Source organism: Dasypus novemcinctus, chromosome 2 (genome assembly GCF_030445035.2).
Source record: "Dasypus novemcinctus isolate mDasNov1 chromosome 2, mDasNov1.1.hap2, whole genome shotgun sequence".
Taxonomy (NCBI): domain Eukaryota; kingdom Metazoa; phylum Chordata; class Mammalia; order Cingulata; family Dasypodidae; genus Dasypus; species Dasypus novemcinctus.
In genome coordinates, this window is record NC_080674.1 from 138,090,259 (window position 1) to 138,106,767 (window position 16,509).

Genomic DNA, 16,509 nt, shown 5'->3' on the forward strand with positions numbered 1-16,509 from the left:
CTGGGAGACCCTATATTGTTAAGACCCATCTTTGAGAATGATTTTCACTCTCTCTCCCCTAATGTTATGTTTTATACTTCTTTGAGGAATATCTACTTAAAGAAAATTATTAAACGATAAAGTTTTCATAAAGAATTAGCAGAAAATTAAAGGGATCAAAATTTCATTGCATTGCCACTAAACTCATTTTTCTGTTGTATTATCAAATTTTCACACAATAGAGCCAAATGCTACCATATTTTTAATATCCTATATCGGTCTAAAAATGACAGCAGCTGTGAAGGAGAGTCTAATTCATATGATTCCAAATTCAGTATTTCACTCTTTGAAGTGGTTAAGTCTCACCATGAAACTTGGGTTCTGTGTTGGTCATGTTCAGCTCTAATCCTCAGACATCTGTAAACCTTAAGAGGGCACCTACATAAGGTTTTTGTAACTCACTAGGAAATCAAGCTTTTGTAATTCTCCGAAAATAATGTATTGAGTATTATAGTTTATACCTGGTATTTGCACTTTACATGTATTCCTCATTTAAATCTCAAAACAACAATTTGAGGTTTTACTATTATAATTCCCTTAATAACAGATGAGAAAACTGATAAATGTGAAAGGATTTGCCCTACATTATATTTAATAAGAGGTAGAGCTGAGAATTTCACCTAAACAGTCTGATCCCAGAACTGTAAACAATTTAAACACAAACCTTACATCCTGAAATGTATCAAACATAGGGGGGAAAAGTTTTATCACTCTTCTCCAACAACATATCATATTTTTGTCACTTGATGTTTTTTTAAGTGAAATAATTGTAAGAACATCTTATATTTACTATATATTTACTAGTACTTTACATGGATTGTTTCCTTAAATGGTCACAGCCATTCAGTGAAGAAGCAGTGTGTCAGTTAGATTAGTCTAAATTATGCTGCTGTAATACCGAAGTCTCAATGGTAATATGAACAAAAGTTTTATTTATCATGCACTTTATGTCAGTCAAGGCACTCAAAATTATATATATATCCTCTTTGCTGCTATGTCTTTATTTTAATTTGTTTTGTTGTATGTATATAGTTTAACACACTTGTATGCATTGGATTTTGCCCTCTAGGAAAAAGCATTTTAATCCAAATTCTTAGACTTATAAAGTAAGGCATTAAGTTGGATTTATTAGAATCCAGTAGCTAGAGATATACAAACCAAATTGGGAGTAAAAAGTAGGAAATAAAAGTAGTGTTAAAGTTTTATATTAGGTTTAATTACAAATTTTGCAAGAGGTCTAAAAGACTTATTTAATAAATTTCTTTTTATACTTTGTTTTGAATGGGACAAAACTACTTACTATCCCAGAAAGGTAGTCAACTCATAATGAATAACATGTAAATTTTGGGGCCAGGAATTACAGATTAGAAAAAAATAACTATATATGTATATTTTTTCTCTCTCTAGCAGCCAGAATTAAGATAAATGAAGAATTCAAAAGTAATAAAAGTGAAACTTCTCCTAAGAAAATAGAAGAGGTACAGTAACTAAGTTTTTCAAATATACAAACACTTAAATGTTTTCCTGGCAATTAGAAGAAATGATGAAAATAGAGGGGAAATATGAAATGAAAACCATCAATTAATAGTTAAAGCCATCAAAACTATGAATAACCTTTACTTCTTTGGTCTGGCTCACCTTTGCCTGGGATCTGTGTACAACCAAAAGATAACGAGTTGCTTAGTGAAAAGAACATAATTATAGCCATGGTCAAAGCAAGAGCAGCTGAATGAACCCAGAAACCCATAGAAATTCTCTCCTCACCTAAAACAAGTGACTGAAACTAAGGAGAGTGAGTTTTGTAGTACTTCAGAACTACAGAGGGACCTTCCCCTCCTATAGCTTAACTATGCTGGTAGATTTTTTTTTTAATCCTATCTTGGTGGTGATAGTTACCCAGCCATAAACAGTTTATGAACTACTCTTTGCATTTTTGTTCACGTGTTATAGTTGAAGACAGTCCGTGAGCATCTCTGTGCTCACAATACACATTCATTGAAAAACTGTGCAACGATTCTTTTTTTTTCTTTTTTTTAACTTTAAAGTAGTTTTAGATTACAGAAAAGTTACATGGAAAATGTAGGAGATTCCCATATACCCCCATCCCCTCCCACTCTCACATTTTCCCTTATTAAAAACATCTTTACATTAGTGTGGTACATTTGTTACAGTTGATGAACAGATATCAAAGCATTGCTCCTAACCATGATCTATAGTTACATTATAGTTTACACTTTGCACCATACACTTTTGTAGGTTTTGACAAAACATGTAACGGTCTTTATCTGTCACTGCAAAACCATGCAGAATAATTCCAATGCCCTAAAAATGCCCTGTGTTCCACTTATTCTTCCCTCCCCCTCCCCTTAAAACCTCTTGTAACCACTGTCTTTAAATCATTGTTACAAGTTCTTCCCTTACTACAATAATAAGTTTACTTTGGTCCATGGTTGCATTCCCATCTTATGTTTGTTCATTCCTCAGTCTTGAAGATTTGGGGATGGTGATGCTCATTCTGCTTCATAGCGAGGGAGTTTACATCTTCTGGGGCAGGTGGAAGGAACTCTTTTGCTTGTGGTTGTAGATGTTCTTTTCTTTTTGGAATGGGGGTTGTCCATCATCATAATTTTGTTAGTTTTCCTGGGAAAGTCCAATGACCTGGAGTGTAGTTGTTGGCTGCAACTCTGCTGAGATTCAGGGTTCAACTAGCAAATGAACAGACTGAACATTGAAGTCACTGGGACATATAGTAATATTAATATGATTCTTTTCCTATATGTAATCATGCTGCATATACACATTGTCTCTGTCTTGAACTTTACAGTGTTCCTGTATCTAACTTCTATAAAGGTAAGGAAAGAGTTGTTAGGAAGAAAACTGAAAATAGAAAATTATTTGCAGGGGTAGTTACGAATCTAAGAATTGGTTTAGTAAAGAGGAAGGTACAAATTGTAGAAATTCCTCCCGTGTTTAATGAAAGAAAATTCTACCTTTTAAGGAAGTCTGATAAAAATTTATTTATATTTAGTAGAGAAAATACTAACTTTAAAATAGTAAATATCAGTAAAAATTGAGCTAGTCAAACAAAATGAGCTACCATAAGTATTTCTGTCCCTCTAATATAAAGAAAAAAGAGAAAAATTTCCCTTAACCAGATGATAGAGCAAACAAGTAACCTATAATTTTTATTCATGGCAAAAGCTAAGATGACGGTATAGTCAAATCATGACTTGAAGAGAAGTTAAAATATATATGAGGAAGTTTATACTATTTCCTATTCAGTAGACTAATAGAAATATGATCATTTTAAAATCTTGAAATTATGATAAAATTTTAAATCGAGATCTGTCCATATCAATTAAACTAGGAAAATAAACCACGGTTTCCCACATTCATTCCACTTGTAGAGCATTAAATTAACATTACGCATTCTAGAATTGGGTATTATATACAAATGTATATTTTGTATTTTCTGCAACTCTGCATATAATAGATATTTAGTAGTTTTTAGTTTATAAAGTCTTGGCATCAAAAGGAATTTTATACATGCTGTAGACCAGTGGTTCTCAAACTTTTGGGTCTCAAAACTCCTTTAACCTCTTAAAAACTGATGACCCCAGAAAGATCTCTTTATGAGATTTATATTTATCAATATTTATCATATTAGAAATTAAAATTGAGAACTCTTAAAATATATATTAATTCATTTTATAATAATTCATCACATGTTAACAAATAATAAAATGCTTATGAAAAAATAACCATATTTCCAAAACAATTTTAGTGAGAAGAGTGTTATTGTTTTATATTTTTGCAAATCTCTTTAACGTCTGGTTTACTAGAAATCAGCTTAATTCTCAGATGTGTTTCCTCATTCAGTCTGGTGCAGTATGTTCTTTAGGTAGAAGTATATGAAGAAGGTTCAGCCTTAAACAGATATGTAGTTGAAAAGGGCAGGAACATTTAACAACCTTTTCAGATAATTGTGGATATTCTTTGATACTATACCTCAATAAGTGGTATAATTTCGTAAAGGTCAGGTGCAATGTGGAACTTTGTTATCTGTTTCACCAAATGATTTTTTTCAATTTTTAAAAAATGTATTATTTTTTAGGAGGTACAGGGATTGAACCCAGGATCTCGTACGTGCAATACAGGCACTCAGCTACTGAGCTACACCCACCCCACCCTCTACCAATTAATTTTAATCTATATAGCCCTTTGAATGGATTTTTTTAAATGTATGGCTGATTTTAGAATATGGAATATACAGGTTCACTAAATAATACAGATGTTCCAAATGTTTACATAGATCATTATATAATATTTTTTTTAATTACATATATTAATATCAATAGCCATCTCAGTAAAATCTTTTGAGAAGCTGTGAAGTTCACAATGGCAGGTATACATTCTCCAGAATTATGATTTTTCGCTTGAGAGCTTAAATTTTATCGTGGGCAACACATCATGTCAATTGTTTTCCTTGAAGTAACAGATTTACTTTATTCATTTTTGAGAAAATGTCTGCCATATACCCAAGTCTAAATAATCATAGTTTGTCTGTCAGTGGTTTTTTTTTTTATGGTGTTCTAGGAAAAACAAAACAAAAAAGCCACTATTTTCTGCTCTCAACTTAAACAACACAGAAGGCTTGTCTTAGTATTAGGATAATATTTTTGACCTCGCAAACCCCTAAATGAGTTTCAGGTCCTAGAGGAATTCACAATTTTGAGAATTGCTTCTTTAGTTCAATTCTTCATTTTACAGTTGATGAGGTCTGAAGCTTAGAGTGGGTGATTACTCTATGGTCATGCCTTTTACATTGTAAAATACCATGCCTTTTACATTGTAAAATACATATTACAGCAACAATTGAAAAAAACTGAAATATTTTTTGGAACAAAATAAGGGGTAGATGGATAAAAGTTAAACATACACCTGTCTCAGCCTAGTATACTGCTTGGTATGGTTATAAAAATTGAAAGGCAGTATTACCTAATAGTAAACCTCCTTTCAGAAACAGTTAAGTACATTCATATGATCCATTAAAAAAAAACAAAAACCTGAAGGATTTATTCTGTTTTCATTTTCTTCACAGCTAATGAAAATAGGTTCTGATGTTGAATTGTTACTCAGAACATGTGTTATACAAGGTATTCACACAAACCACAATATACTGAGTAAGTAACTTTTTTTAAGAAAAAATGTTTTCTGACTGCAATGTTTTTTAAAATAATGAACATTTAGAGTGTAAGTGTCTAATGCTGAATAGTAAAACAGTTTCATTCTTTCAGGCAATATGATATAGAATAATTTATACATTTGTAAAGCTGCAGGTTAAAATTACTGAATTATGAAATAGTTTCATCAGACTTTTCATTTTAACTTTACTCCTGGTTATGCTACCAAAGTACAGTTACAAAGAGAATATGATTGGGGTTTTTTAAATTAAAAAGTTAGAGGTTTATAGAAAATTCATGCAGAAAATCAAAGTTCCCATACCTGCATCCCCCCTCCCATTATTAACACCTTCCATTACTGTGGTACATTTTTTATAACTGATGAAAAAGTATTACTATAATTGTACTAGTAATTATACTCCATAATTTTCATTACAGTTCACTGTATTGTGTAATCCTATGGCTTTTTATAAAATTATTTTAGTATATATACAACCTAAAATTGCTCCTTTTAACCACGTTCAAATATATAATTCAGTGGTGTTAATTACTTTCACAACATAATTAACCATCATCATCCATTACCAAAATTTTTTTTATCACCCAAACCAAAAAACTCTATACTAAATAAGAATTAACTTCTCATTTCCCACCTTCTTCCTGGCTCCTGCTAACCTGTATTCTAGTTTCTGATTCTATGAATTTGCTTCTTCTAATTCTTTCATATCAATGAGATCATACACTATTTGTCCTTTTATGTCTGGTTTATTTCACTCAATGCAATGCCTTCAAGTTTCATCCATGTTGTCACATATATCAGAATTTCATTCCTTTTTACAATTGAATAATATTCCATTGTATGTATATACCACAACTTGTTTTTTCTATTCCTCACTTTTTGGAGACCTGGGTTGCTTGCATCTTTTGGCACCTGTAAATAGTATGCAAATATCAGTTCAAGTGCCTGCTTTCAGTTCTATTGGATATATACTTAGAAATGGGATTGCTAGGTGATATGGTAATTCTTTTTTTTTTTCTAAGATTTATTTTTTATTTATTTCTCTCCCCTTCCTCCCCCCCACTTGTCTGCTCTCTATGTCCATTCACTATGTGTTCTTCTGTGACTGCTTCTATCCTTATCAGCGGCACCAGGAATCTGTGTTTCTTTTTGTTGCATCATCTTGTTGTGGCAGCTCTCAGTGTGTGCAGTGCCATTCTTAGGCAGGCTGCACTTTCTTTCGCGCTGGGCGGCTTTCCTTATGAGGCGCATTCCTTGCGTGTGGGGCTCCCCTACGTGGGGGACACCCCTGCGTGACACAGCACTCCTTGCGCTCATCAGCATTGCGCATGGGCCAGCTCCACACGGGTCGAGGAGGCCTGGGGTTTGAACTGCAGACCTCCCGTGTGGTAGGTGGACTACCTATCCATTGGGCCAAGTCCACTTCCCTGGTAATTCTATACTTTACTTTCACAGGAACTACAACAGCTGTACCATTTTACATTACCGCCAAGAATGAACAGAGTTGCTGTTTATCTTTATCCTCTCTAACATTTGTAATATTTGCTCTTTTAATCATAGACATTCTAGTGGGTATGAAATGGTATCCCATTGTGGTTTTGATTTGCATTTCCCTAATGGTTAATGATGTTTAGCATCTTTTCATGTGCTTTTTGGCCATTTGTATATCCTCTTTGGAGAAATGTCTATTCAAATATTCTACCTAGTTTTTAATGGGTTATTTTTCTTTTTGTTGTTGAATTGTAAAATTTCTTTGTATATTCTGGATATTAAACTCTTATTAGATATGTGGTTTTCAGATATTTTCTCCCATTCTGGAGGTTGTCTTTTTAATTAATGACCAAGTCCTTTGATACACAAAAGTTTTTAATTTTGGTGAAATCCAGTTTATCTAGTTTTTCTTTTGTAAAGATCCTAAAGATGCATCCCTATGTTTTCTTCCAGGAGTTAAATAGTTCTGATTCTTGTATTATGATCTTTGATCCATTTTGAGGTAATTTTTGTATATGGTTTGAAGTAGGCATCTACCTCCATTCTTTTGTATATGGATATGCAGGTTTCCCAACACCATTTCTGGAAGAAGCTATTCTTTCCCCATAGAGTTGACTTGACACCTTTGTCAAGCTCAATTGGTATAGATAGAAGAGTTTATTTCAGAACTCTCAATTTGAATCCATTAGTCTATAAGTCTGTCCTTGTGCCAGTAGCATACTATTTTGATTACTATCGCTTTCTACTAAGTTTTAAAACTGGGAAATGTGAGTCTTCCAACTTTGTTCTTTTTCAAGATGGTTTTGGCTCTTTGGGGACCCTTCCCCTTCCATATAATTTTTTTATTATTGCACATTTTTAAAAATTTAAATCAGGCAATGGTCTGACAATAAAAATGCAGTTTATGGAATATTGTCAAGTTAAAGTTTACTTGCAAGATCTTAAATCCTTAGAACTAAGGTTTTCCCCAGAAAAAGATTAATGGAAACATTAATTGCTTTTCAGATTTTCCTGCTTCAAAAGGTGGTTTACACAAATACTAAAATAAAATAAAATAAAAGTTTAGGACACAGTGAGTTGCTTTCATTTGGGTATGCAACCACATTTCCATATTCAGTGGTCCTGAACAGAGAGGTGGAATAACTCAGCAATTTGTCAGGAAGTCAAGCCTGCCAATTTCTGCGATCTGCTGTGACACCAGGTTTTCTTAGTCCCTGCTAAGGATCGGAGAGGCAGCAGCACCAAAACCAAAGTATGTGTTGAATCCATGGTTCTTTTTGTTTCAGTTGTCATATTCCAAACTAGACCCAGATGGATTGCAAGGATGACCAAATGAGAGCCCTAATTGTTTTAAAACTTCTTCAGTTTTCAAAAGCAAAAGCATTTACAAGAAAAGAAAAGAATTCATTTAGAGGGACTGTGAATGCTTACAAGTGTCTTTATGTGGCCTTTCTTCCAAATTTAGCCACCAGGGACTTTGAGAGCTAGTAGATCTCAGAAACCCTGATGACTGTTCTTTTCACCACATCAAAACCTGGGCTTAAAAAATGTACCAGCTCTTGATGACAGCAAAGGATGGCAAAGCTGATGACCCAATTTTCATTTTCCAGGCTGGTGGAGAGCAAAGAAATGTGTTTGCATCTAAAGTGAATCTTTTGTAATCAACATATAGTTGGATTATGCTTTTTTTATTCAGTCTGCCACTCTGTCTTTTGATTGGGGAATTTAATCCATTAACATTCAGTATTAATACTATAAAGGCAGTATTGTCCTTTGGTACTTACGTATCATATCCTTTGTGTGTCTCTTCTCCTTTATTGTCACTTTCATTCCTATACAGTTAATTTTTTATGATGTATCTTACTGATCCCGTTCTCATTTCTGTTCCTGTATGTATATATTTTTAAGACTTACTTTTGTGGTTTACCTTGGGAATTATATTTTACAACCTACATCTATAATCTCTTAATTTGAAAAGATACCAATATAACTTCAATAGCATACATATTCTATGCTCCTATAGCCATCTGTTTCCCCTCTTTATGTTGTTTTTGTCTCACTTTACCTCTTTATATTCCATGTTCATTATCAGGAAATAAGCCTTTTTCTTATTCAGTTGTATTCTGACTGTTACAGGATTGAAGAGTTAGAGTTGTATATTGGCAATACAGTACTATTGGGTTTTGCATTTATCCTTTTATTTACTATCCTGGTTTGTCTTTTGTGTGAACCCTAGAAAATTATGTTCTTAAGCTTACCCATACCTGTATCTGTCAGCACAGTGTAGATCAGGCCTTTTGGCTAGATTCAATTAAGGGAACTTGAATTAAATCACTTTTAATTAGATCACAGTAGGGCTTTTGATTGGACTTTGTCAGTGAGGCATGACCCAGGTTGGGTCTTTATCTTCTTGCTGGGTCTTATATAAATGGAGAACACATAGAGAAAAAGAAGGGACACAGAGAAAGGGAGCTCTGCCATATTGACAATGCCATGTGAGAAAGAGGACTCCAAGTTTACCTAAAGCTGCAGAAAGAGAAGCCCCAAGAGGCTCAAGGAGACAAGATCCAGGGAAAGATGCCGATAGCCCACAGCTGATTCACAAGGAGAAAAAGAGACCAGCAGGCCCACCATCTTGCCTCATCATATGGCAAGACCCCAGGATCTGCTATCAGCTGAATAAATGCCTGATTGCCCACAGCTGAACTTGAGGAAAAAGTAGAGAATGGCAGACCCACCACATGGCAAGATTCCAGGATCTTCCAACAGACCACTTTTGGTGAGAAGATGTTGCATTAATATGGTCATTTCATATATAAGCTTTTTATTCCAAATAAATTTCCTTTATAAAAGCTTTTATCCCAAATAAATTTCCTTTATAAAAGCCAACATATTTCTGGTATACTTCATTGGCAGCCTCTGGCAAACTAAGACAGTTACCTTTACTTAAGAACGTCATTTCTTTGCTACTCCAAACTACTCTTTCTTTCTTTTCCTTTAGTAATTCTTGTAGGGCAAATCTTTTGTTGATGGACTCTCTCAATTTCTGTTTATCTGTGAATATTTAAAATTCTCCCTCATTTTTGAAGGACAGTTTTGCCAGATAAAGAAATTTGGCTGGCAGTTTTTCTCTGTCAGTATCTTAAATATATCATACCACTGCCTTCTTGCCTTTGTTGTTTCTGCTGAGAAATCAGCAGTTATTCTGACTGTGGTTCCCTTGTGACAAATTGTTTTTCTATTGCTGCTTTCGGGATTATCACTTTATCTTTGGCATTTGACATTCTGATTAGTATGTGTCTCAGAGTAGTTCTATTAAGATTTATTCTGTTTGGATGGACATGTATATTTATATCTTTCATAAAGTTGGGAAATTTTAGGCCATTATTTTCTCAAATATTCTTTCTATACTTTTTCCTTTATATTCTCCTTCTGGGACACCCATAATCCATATGTTTGTGTACTTCATGCTGTCATTCAATTCCCTGAGACCCTGCTCAGTTTTTTCCATTCTTTACTCTTTTGGTTCTTCTATTTGTAAGATTTTGAATGTCCTATCTTCTAGTTTGCTGATTCCTTCTTCTCCTTATTCAAATCTGTTGTTGTATGCCTGTAGTGTATTTTTAATCTCTTCTCCTGTACCTGTCATTCCCATAAATTCTGTTAAGTTTCTTTCCATACTTTCATATTTTTTATGCTCACCCACTGTCTTCTTACTATCCTTTATCACTTTACACATGTTTTCCTTCATCTCTTTGAATTGATTTAGGAGATTTGTTTGAACACCTTGGCTTATTTTTTCCAAATTCTGTGTTTCCTCCAAATTTTTCTTTTAACTGGACTTTATCTTCCTATTTCTTAGTATGCCTTGTAATTATTTGCTGATGTCTAGGCTACTGATTATTGAGTTAATTCTGAAGTTCTCTCTCTCCCTCTTATTTAGGGTTTTATTATTCATTGACTTTGCTTTAAGGCTCTTCTTTGAAGCTTGGCTCAACTTATTCTAAACCTTTGAAATAGCCACTATTTAACTGTTCAGATTTTCTCAACCTGCCTTCATTTGATTCTTGCCCTGGATATGTGGTGTAATTTTTAAGACTGAACTTTTTGTGCAATTGTTTCACCTCCAGGAGAAAGCTTCCTTTCCTTTGTAATTTCTTCAGGAATCTTGATCTGTTCTGTTTGTTTTTGTGAAGAATTATCTTCCCAGTTCCTATGATTTGTTTAAATTTTCTCCTTCACTCAGTGCCCCATTTTCCTTACACTTTTTAGTTCTATCTTAAAGTTCAGTTTAATCCTCACCCCTACCCCCCCCCTTTTTTTTTTTGGTTATACTTTTCTGCTTCCGGTTTCTTCCCTGTTAGTGTTTCCTGCCCTGCAAAGCCAGTTATCCATCTAGAAAGGTGGGTCATTCCACAAAAGTCTGTTTTGGGTCCAACTAACAGAAACTGGATTGAGTTAGGGCACAATAGTTCTTGCCTCAGCTCTACCATACTCTTTCTCTCCCTCTCCCTCTCTCTCCCTCCCTCTCTCCCTCACTCTACCATACTCTTTCTCTCTCTCCCTCTCCCTCTCTCTCTCTCCCTCTCTCCCTCTCTGGCCACTGCCTCTGAGTGACTTCAAGCTGCATGGGACCTGGTGAGGGGGAGGGGAACCTGAATGTACCAGCAGGTCCAGGAACAAAATTTCCTACCTGACATTTTTCTTCTTATTCAATTCAGCATTTGTGGAATACTTCCCCAGTGTCTACTATCCTTCAGAGTTCTAAGCAAATGGGATTTGTCCTTTTATTCCCTGAATTTCTGGGGAGTCTTTTTTAGGGGATGGCTTATGTCACCATGTTGATGACATCACTTTCAGTACACTGTACATTTTAATACCTTAAAGTCTTACTCTGGGAAATAGCCTCTTCACTGTCTGTTTTCTTAAGTTTTTATCTAACTAGTATTATTCCTCTAAATACTCTAGCAGTGTCCGTACTGTTAAATAGAAATGAAAGGAATTAAAATTCTACTTTTTGGCTAGAAAATGGAGAATTGTGATAGTATGTTTTTAAAAGACATCATAAAATATCCAGGCATGAAAAATAATAGAAAATGAAAATAATGAAATAAAACTTCATCTATAGGAATGTGACAGTTTGAAGTTATTTTATGAATCACAGAAAAAGAAATTACATTCTAAAACTAATCTGTTCCTCTGAGTATGGTATCCTTTGATTGCATTAAATTCAGGTGAAGGGTCTTTGATTAGATTCTTGATAAGATTGCTTTAGGGCTTTTAATTGGACAGTGTCAGTGAGGTGTGACTCAGGTTGAGTCTTTGCCCTTTTACTGGGTCTTAATAAAAATGGGGACAGAGATATGCAGATAAAGGAAGCTGCCTTATTTGATTCTGCCATGTGAGAGATAGGACCTCAGCTTTCCCCACAGTTGCAAGGAGAGAAGCCACTGAAAGGCTCAAAGAGCTGAGGACCAGGTGGAGATTAGTCATAATGCCTGATAACTTGCAGCTAAACTCAGGAAGAAAGCACAGCAGCTGAGACTGATAGAGGAGGCCTAGAAAGAGACAAGCCTGCTGCTCACAGCTGGGCTCTGGGAGCTGGGCTCCAAGAGAGGGTGAGCCTGGGAGGGGGACACAGAGATTGGTGGCCATCTTGATTTGCCACATGGTTGGACAACAGGATCAACAGTAACTGACTTGGGTGAGAAACACCTCTGATGGTGCCTCAGAGTGGACATGTCATGGCCTCAAAACTAAGCTTTTACCCCAAATAAATCCCCTTTATAAAAGCCAACCCCATTCTGGTACTTTGCATCATCAGCCCTTTGGCAAACTAAAACAGGAGGGTTACAATCTAATCTTTGGCCATGGGAAGTAGTGGGGGGTGGGGGGAAGAATGATAGCTTGGAACAGGGGAGTCATTTAAGACTTAAAAAAAAAAATCCTGACTTCAGCAAGGTGTCTTACCTAGGACTCTTTAACAATTTTTTGTTGTTGTTGCTGTTGTTTAATGATACTTCTCGATGGGGTACTTTTGGTGTTTAGGACAGGACAATTCTTCACTGTGCTACACTGTCCTACATGCACATCACAGTGTGTTTAGCATCCCTGGTCCTTTCCTGCTAAATTCCAGTTGGTGTTATAATCCAAAATACCCCTGTTAAGAAATGTTGTTTCTGTAAAATTGAGAATTAAATTAGTAGAGCATTCTGCTTTTTCTATAATAGGTAGTATAAACAAATATTTTCTAATTGATAGTTTCAGTTATCAGTAATCTGTAATCAGATGGTCAATGTGTTTTAGATGAATTCTATTCAGTTATTTACTTATATTTAATAAACAATAAAAATTAAGTTGGTCATATATATATATTTTATATAATCCTAAATGAGAATCCTATTAACTGTCTACAATTAGATTCAAGGACTCCACATTAGATGTTAACCAAAATATCCCTGGAAGATTTATCTTTACATATTTTACTGTTATAAGTTTTGAGGGGAAATTGATATAGTTGCATTTTATTTTAAGTTTATGTTAAATACACTATCTTTTTGTTTTTCTTTCAGAATTGGTCACTAGGAAAGACCTTCTTATAGAAAATGTGCCATATTGTGATGCTCCAACTCAGAAGCAATGAATGATACAATCAAATCTTTATACTTTTCAATTTAAAAATACATCACTTCGGCAAAATTCCTGGAAATGCACATTTTTTTCTCTTAACTGGCATATTGAAAATTAATTGATTAAAATTAATAGTTTCATAATTAAATTTCAGGTTAAAAAGGCATTGTTGAGAACGTTATATACTTAAGTATTTCTATATTGAGAATGTTATATACTTAAGTATTTCCAAAGGCCATTAGATAAAAGAACATTTACTTTTATTGAAAATCAAACTTTATAAAAATCTTATTTATTTCTTTGATCTTGATATTTCAGATATTTTGGTCTTATCATAACTTTTTGAGAAAGTATTGTTTTGACAGGTTAGTATGTTCTCCGGTATGAAATGAAATTATTAGATTACATTGCTATTTAGGGAAAGCGGATTTGGCCTAATGGATAGGGCATCCGTCCACCACATGGGAGGTCCAATTTAAAACCCGGGCCTCCTGACCCATGTGATGAGCTAGCCCATGTGCAGTGCTGATGCATGCAAGGAGTGCCGTGCCATGCAGGGGTGTCCCCTGCGTAGGGGAGCCCCACACGCAAGGAGTGCGCCCCATAAGGAGAGCCGCTCAGCGCGAAAATAGTGCAGCCTGCCCAGGAGTAGCGCCGCACACAGGGAGAGCTGATGCAGCAAGATGATGTAACAAAACGAGACACAGATTCCAGGTGCGGCTGACAAGAATACAAGCAGACACAGAAGAACACACAGCGAATGGACACAGCAGACAATTGGGGGTGGGGGCAGTGGGGAAGGGGAGAAAAATTTAAAAAAAAATTTTTTTTTAATTGCTATTTAGTTCCAGAAACATTAAATTGCTCAAAAACATGTAGTGTGTACCAGCTCTTCACAGATGATGGCTTTTCTTTCTTAAAGCACTGTTATTTCTCAGGCTACCGAATAATTGTACAGTTTCTTTTTAGAGCCAGAGAATATATATGTGCTCTTATAAAGACATTTATTAATCAGTCTTCTGCAGATAAATGAATAAAATATCAAGATCATCTAGGATTACTGTGGAATAAAGAAATCCCAGTTTTTTAGGAAATAGCAACCTTTCATCAGATTTTATAATATGGCCTTAATAGAATTACCTGTATGATACCACAGTTAGACTTTATTTTGAAAATATAATTTATGGCTGCATTTTTTTCATTTTAATCAATAAAATTTAAATCGCCTTCCTTCTTCTACATGGCCATTGCTGATGACACTAGTAGTATCACAAAATAGCTTGGCATTCTGCCATCTAATGGTAGGAATTATAAAATTGTATTTAAAATTTGTTTTAAGGAGGGGCAAGACATAGCCCAAGTGGTTGAACTCCTGCTTCCCTTGTATGAGGTCCCAGGTTTGAACCCTGGTACCTCCTGAAAAAAATTTTTTTTGAATTTATTTTAGTTTCCTAGGCTGCTCCAAGCAAATACCTTGAAATGGGTTGGCTTAAACAAAGAAAGTTTAATAGCTTTCAGTCTTGAGACTATGAAAATGTCCAAATCAAGGCACCATCAAGGTGATGCTGTCTTCCCAAAGACTGGCTCCTGGAGATCCCTGTCACATGGCAAGGCATAGGACACTGTCTGCTGGTATAACCCTTCTCTTCCATGTTTCCTTGAGTTCAGCTTCTTGCTTCTTTGGCATTTTTTTTTTTCTTTTTGTCTGAATTTCTTTCTCTGTTTACAAAGGACTCCTGTAATAGAATTAAGTCTCATCCTAAATGAGATGGGTTACACCTTAACTGAAGTAGCCTCATCAAAAGGTCCCACTTACAACAGGTCCACACCCACAGGAATGAATTAAATTTAAGAACATATTTTTGGTTGTTACATGCAGCTTCAAATCACCACAATATTATCCTCGTTTCTCTTTTATCTATGCATCTTTACCATTGTTTTGTCATACAATGTGTTCTCTCCCATTCAGTGATGACACAGGACTTTTCATCTTTACAAGATTTCCACAAGATTTACTTATTGACAAAGCATTATTATGCCCGTAATAGATATATCAATGTCATATTTGAACGTAATTTAATTTTAGGAGATAAAAAAGTTCCTAAAATTATTTAGAAGTAATATACTTAAACCAGAGACTACTGTTAATACCACCTTCAGGAGATAGATTAGTTAGTATTCTGAGAAATGGATTACATAGGTCAAAAAATTCACAATCTAATTTTGGGGAATTGAATCACCACCACCCCCACCCCCCACCCCCACAAAAAATGTATGTCCAGGTCTCAACCCCTTGTGCTATGGATGTGAACCCATTTGTAAATAGGAAATTTGAAGATGTTTAAGCTGTGCCTAAAGTGAATGAAGATGGGCCTTAATCCAATATGGTTGAAGTCTAAAGGAAGTTGGACACAGAAAAGCCATGGGAACAGCAAAAAGCTGGAATTCAACAGAACCCTGAAGAAGAAGGAGACCCCACCATGTGAATTGCTAGGTAATGAAAAAGCCAAGGAATGCCAGAGATTACTGACCAGACAGAAGATACCAAACCCCAGGAGAAAGCAAGCTTAGCCTCTGAAACTGTGTGCCAATAAATTCATGTTGTTAAACCAACTTATTGTGTGGTGTTTCTTTTAGCAGCTAGGAAACAAACACTAAGTTTTCATGTCCTACATATATTTATTGTTATATATATATGGAAATTATACCTAGGTAACATTAAAGTTGTTTCAGATTGAAAATTCGTCCATATAAGACAATGCTGAAAGTCATCATGGCACAATTCTCTAACTTATAAATATTTTTGTAAGTGTCTATATTACATATTTTGATAAAAGTTGGTTGACATAAGCCACTCAGTATACATTTGGAATGGATTGTATAAGGCATTGTACTGTATATAACGGAGAATTCCGTGGAAGTTAGACTGTGGTTAACAGGACAAATATGAGAATGTTCTCTCATGAACAATAAATATATAATACTAATATAGGGTGTTAATAATCAGGAGAGTTAGGGGGGAAATGCACCAAATGTTAGATGTGGGATATAATTAATAGTAATATTTTGACAATGCTCTTTCATAGTTTGTAACAGATGTTTCCCGACAGTGAAGGTGGTGGTGGTAGGGAACTATATGGGAGCCTT

General features: G+C 34.9%; 1 protein-coding gene across 12 annotated transcripts in view; it reads left to right on the plus strand.

Moving 5' to 3' along the window:
* The window catches only part of LYRM7 (LYR motif containing 7), a 28,426-nt gene extending 12,451 nt beyond the window's left edge, over positions 1-15,975 (plus strand). For 6 of the 12 annotated variants that reach the window (XM_012526641.3, XM_071209800.1, XM_058278018.2 and 3 more), the window contains 3 exons: positions 1,447-1,517; positions 5,141-5,222; positions 13,305-15,975. In XM_012526641.3, coding sequence (XP_012382095.1) covers positions 1,447-1,517; positions 5,141-5,222; positions 13,305-13,375 — 224 coding nt within the window. In that variant the 3' untranslated portion in view covers positions 13,376-15,975. Of the gene's footprint in view, positions 1-1,446; positions 1,518-5,140; positions 5,223-6,696; positions 11,849-13,304 lie in introns of those variants that run through there. The other 6 variants (XM_071209795.1, XM_058278016.2, XM_071209798.1 and 3 more) reach the window with 3 other exon arrangements.
* The last annotated feature ends 534 nt before the right edge of the window (positions 15,976-16,509 follow it).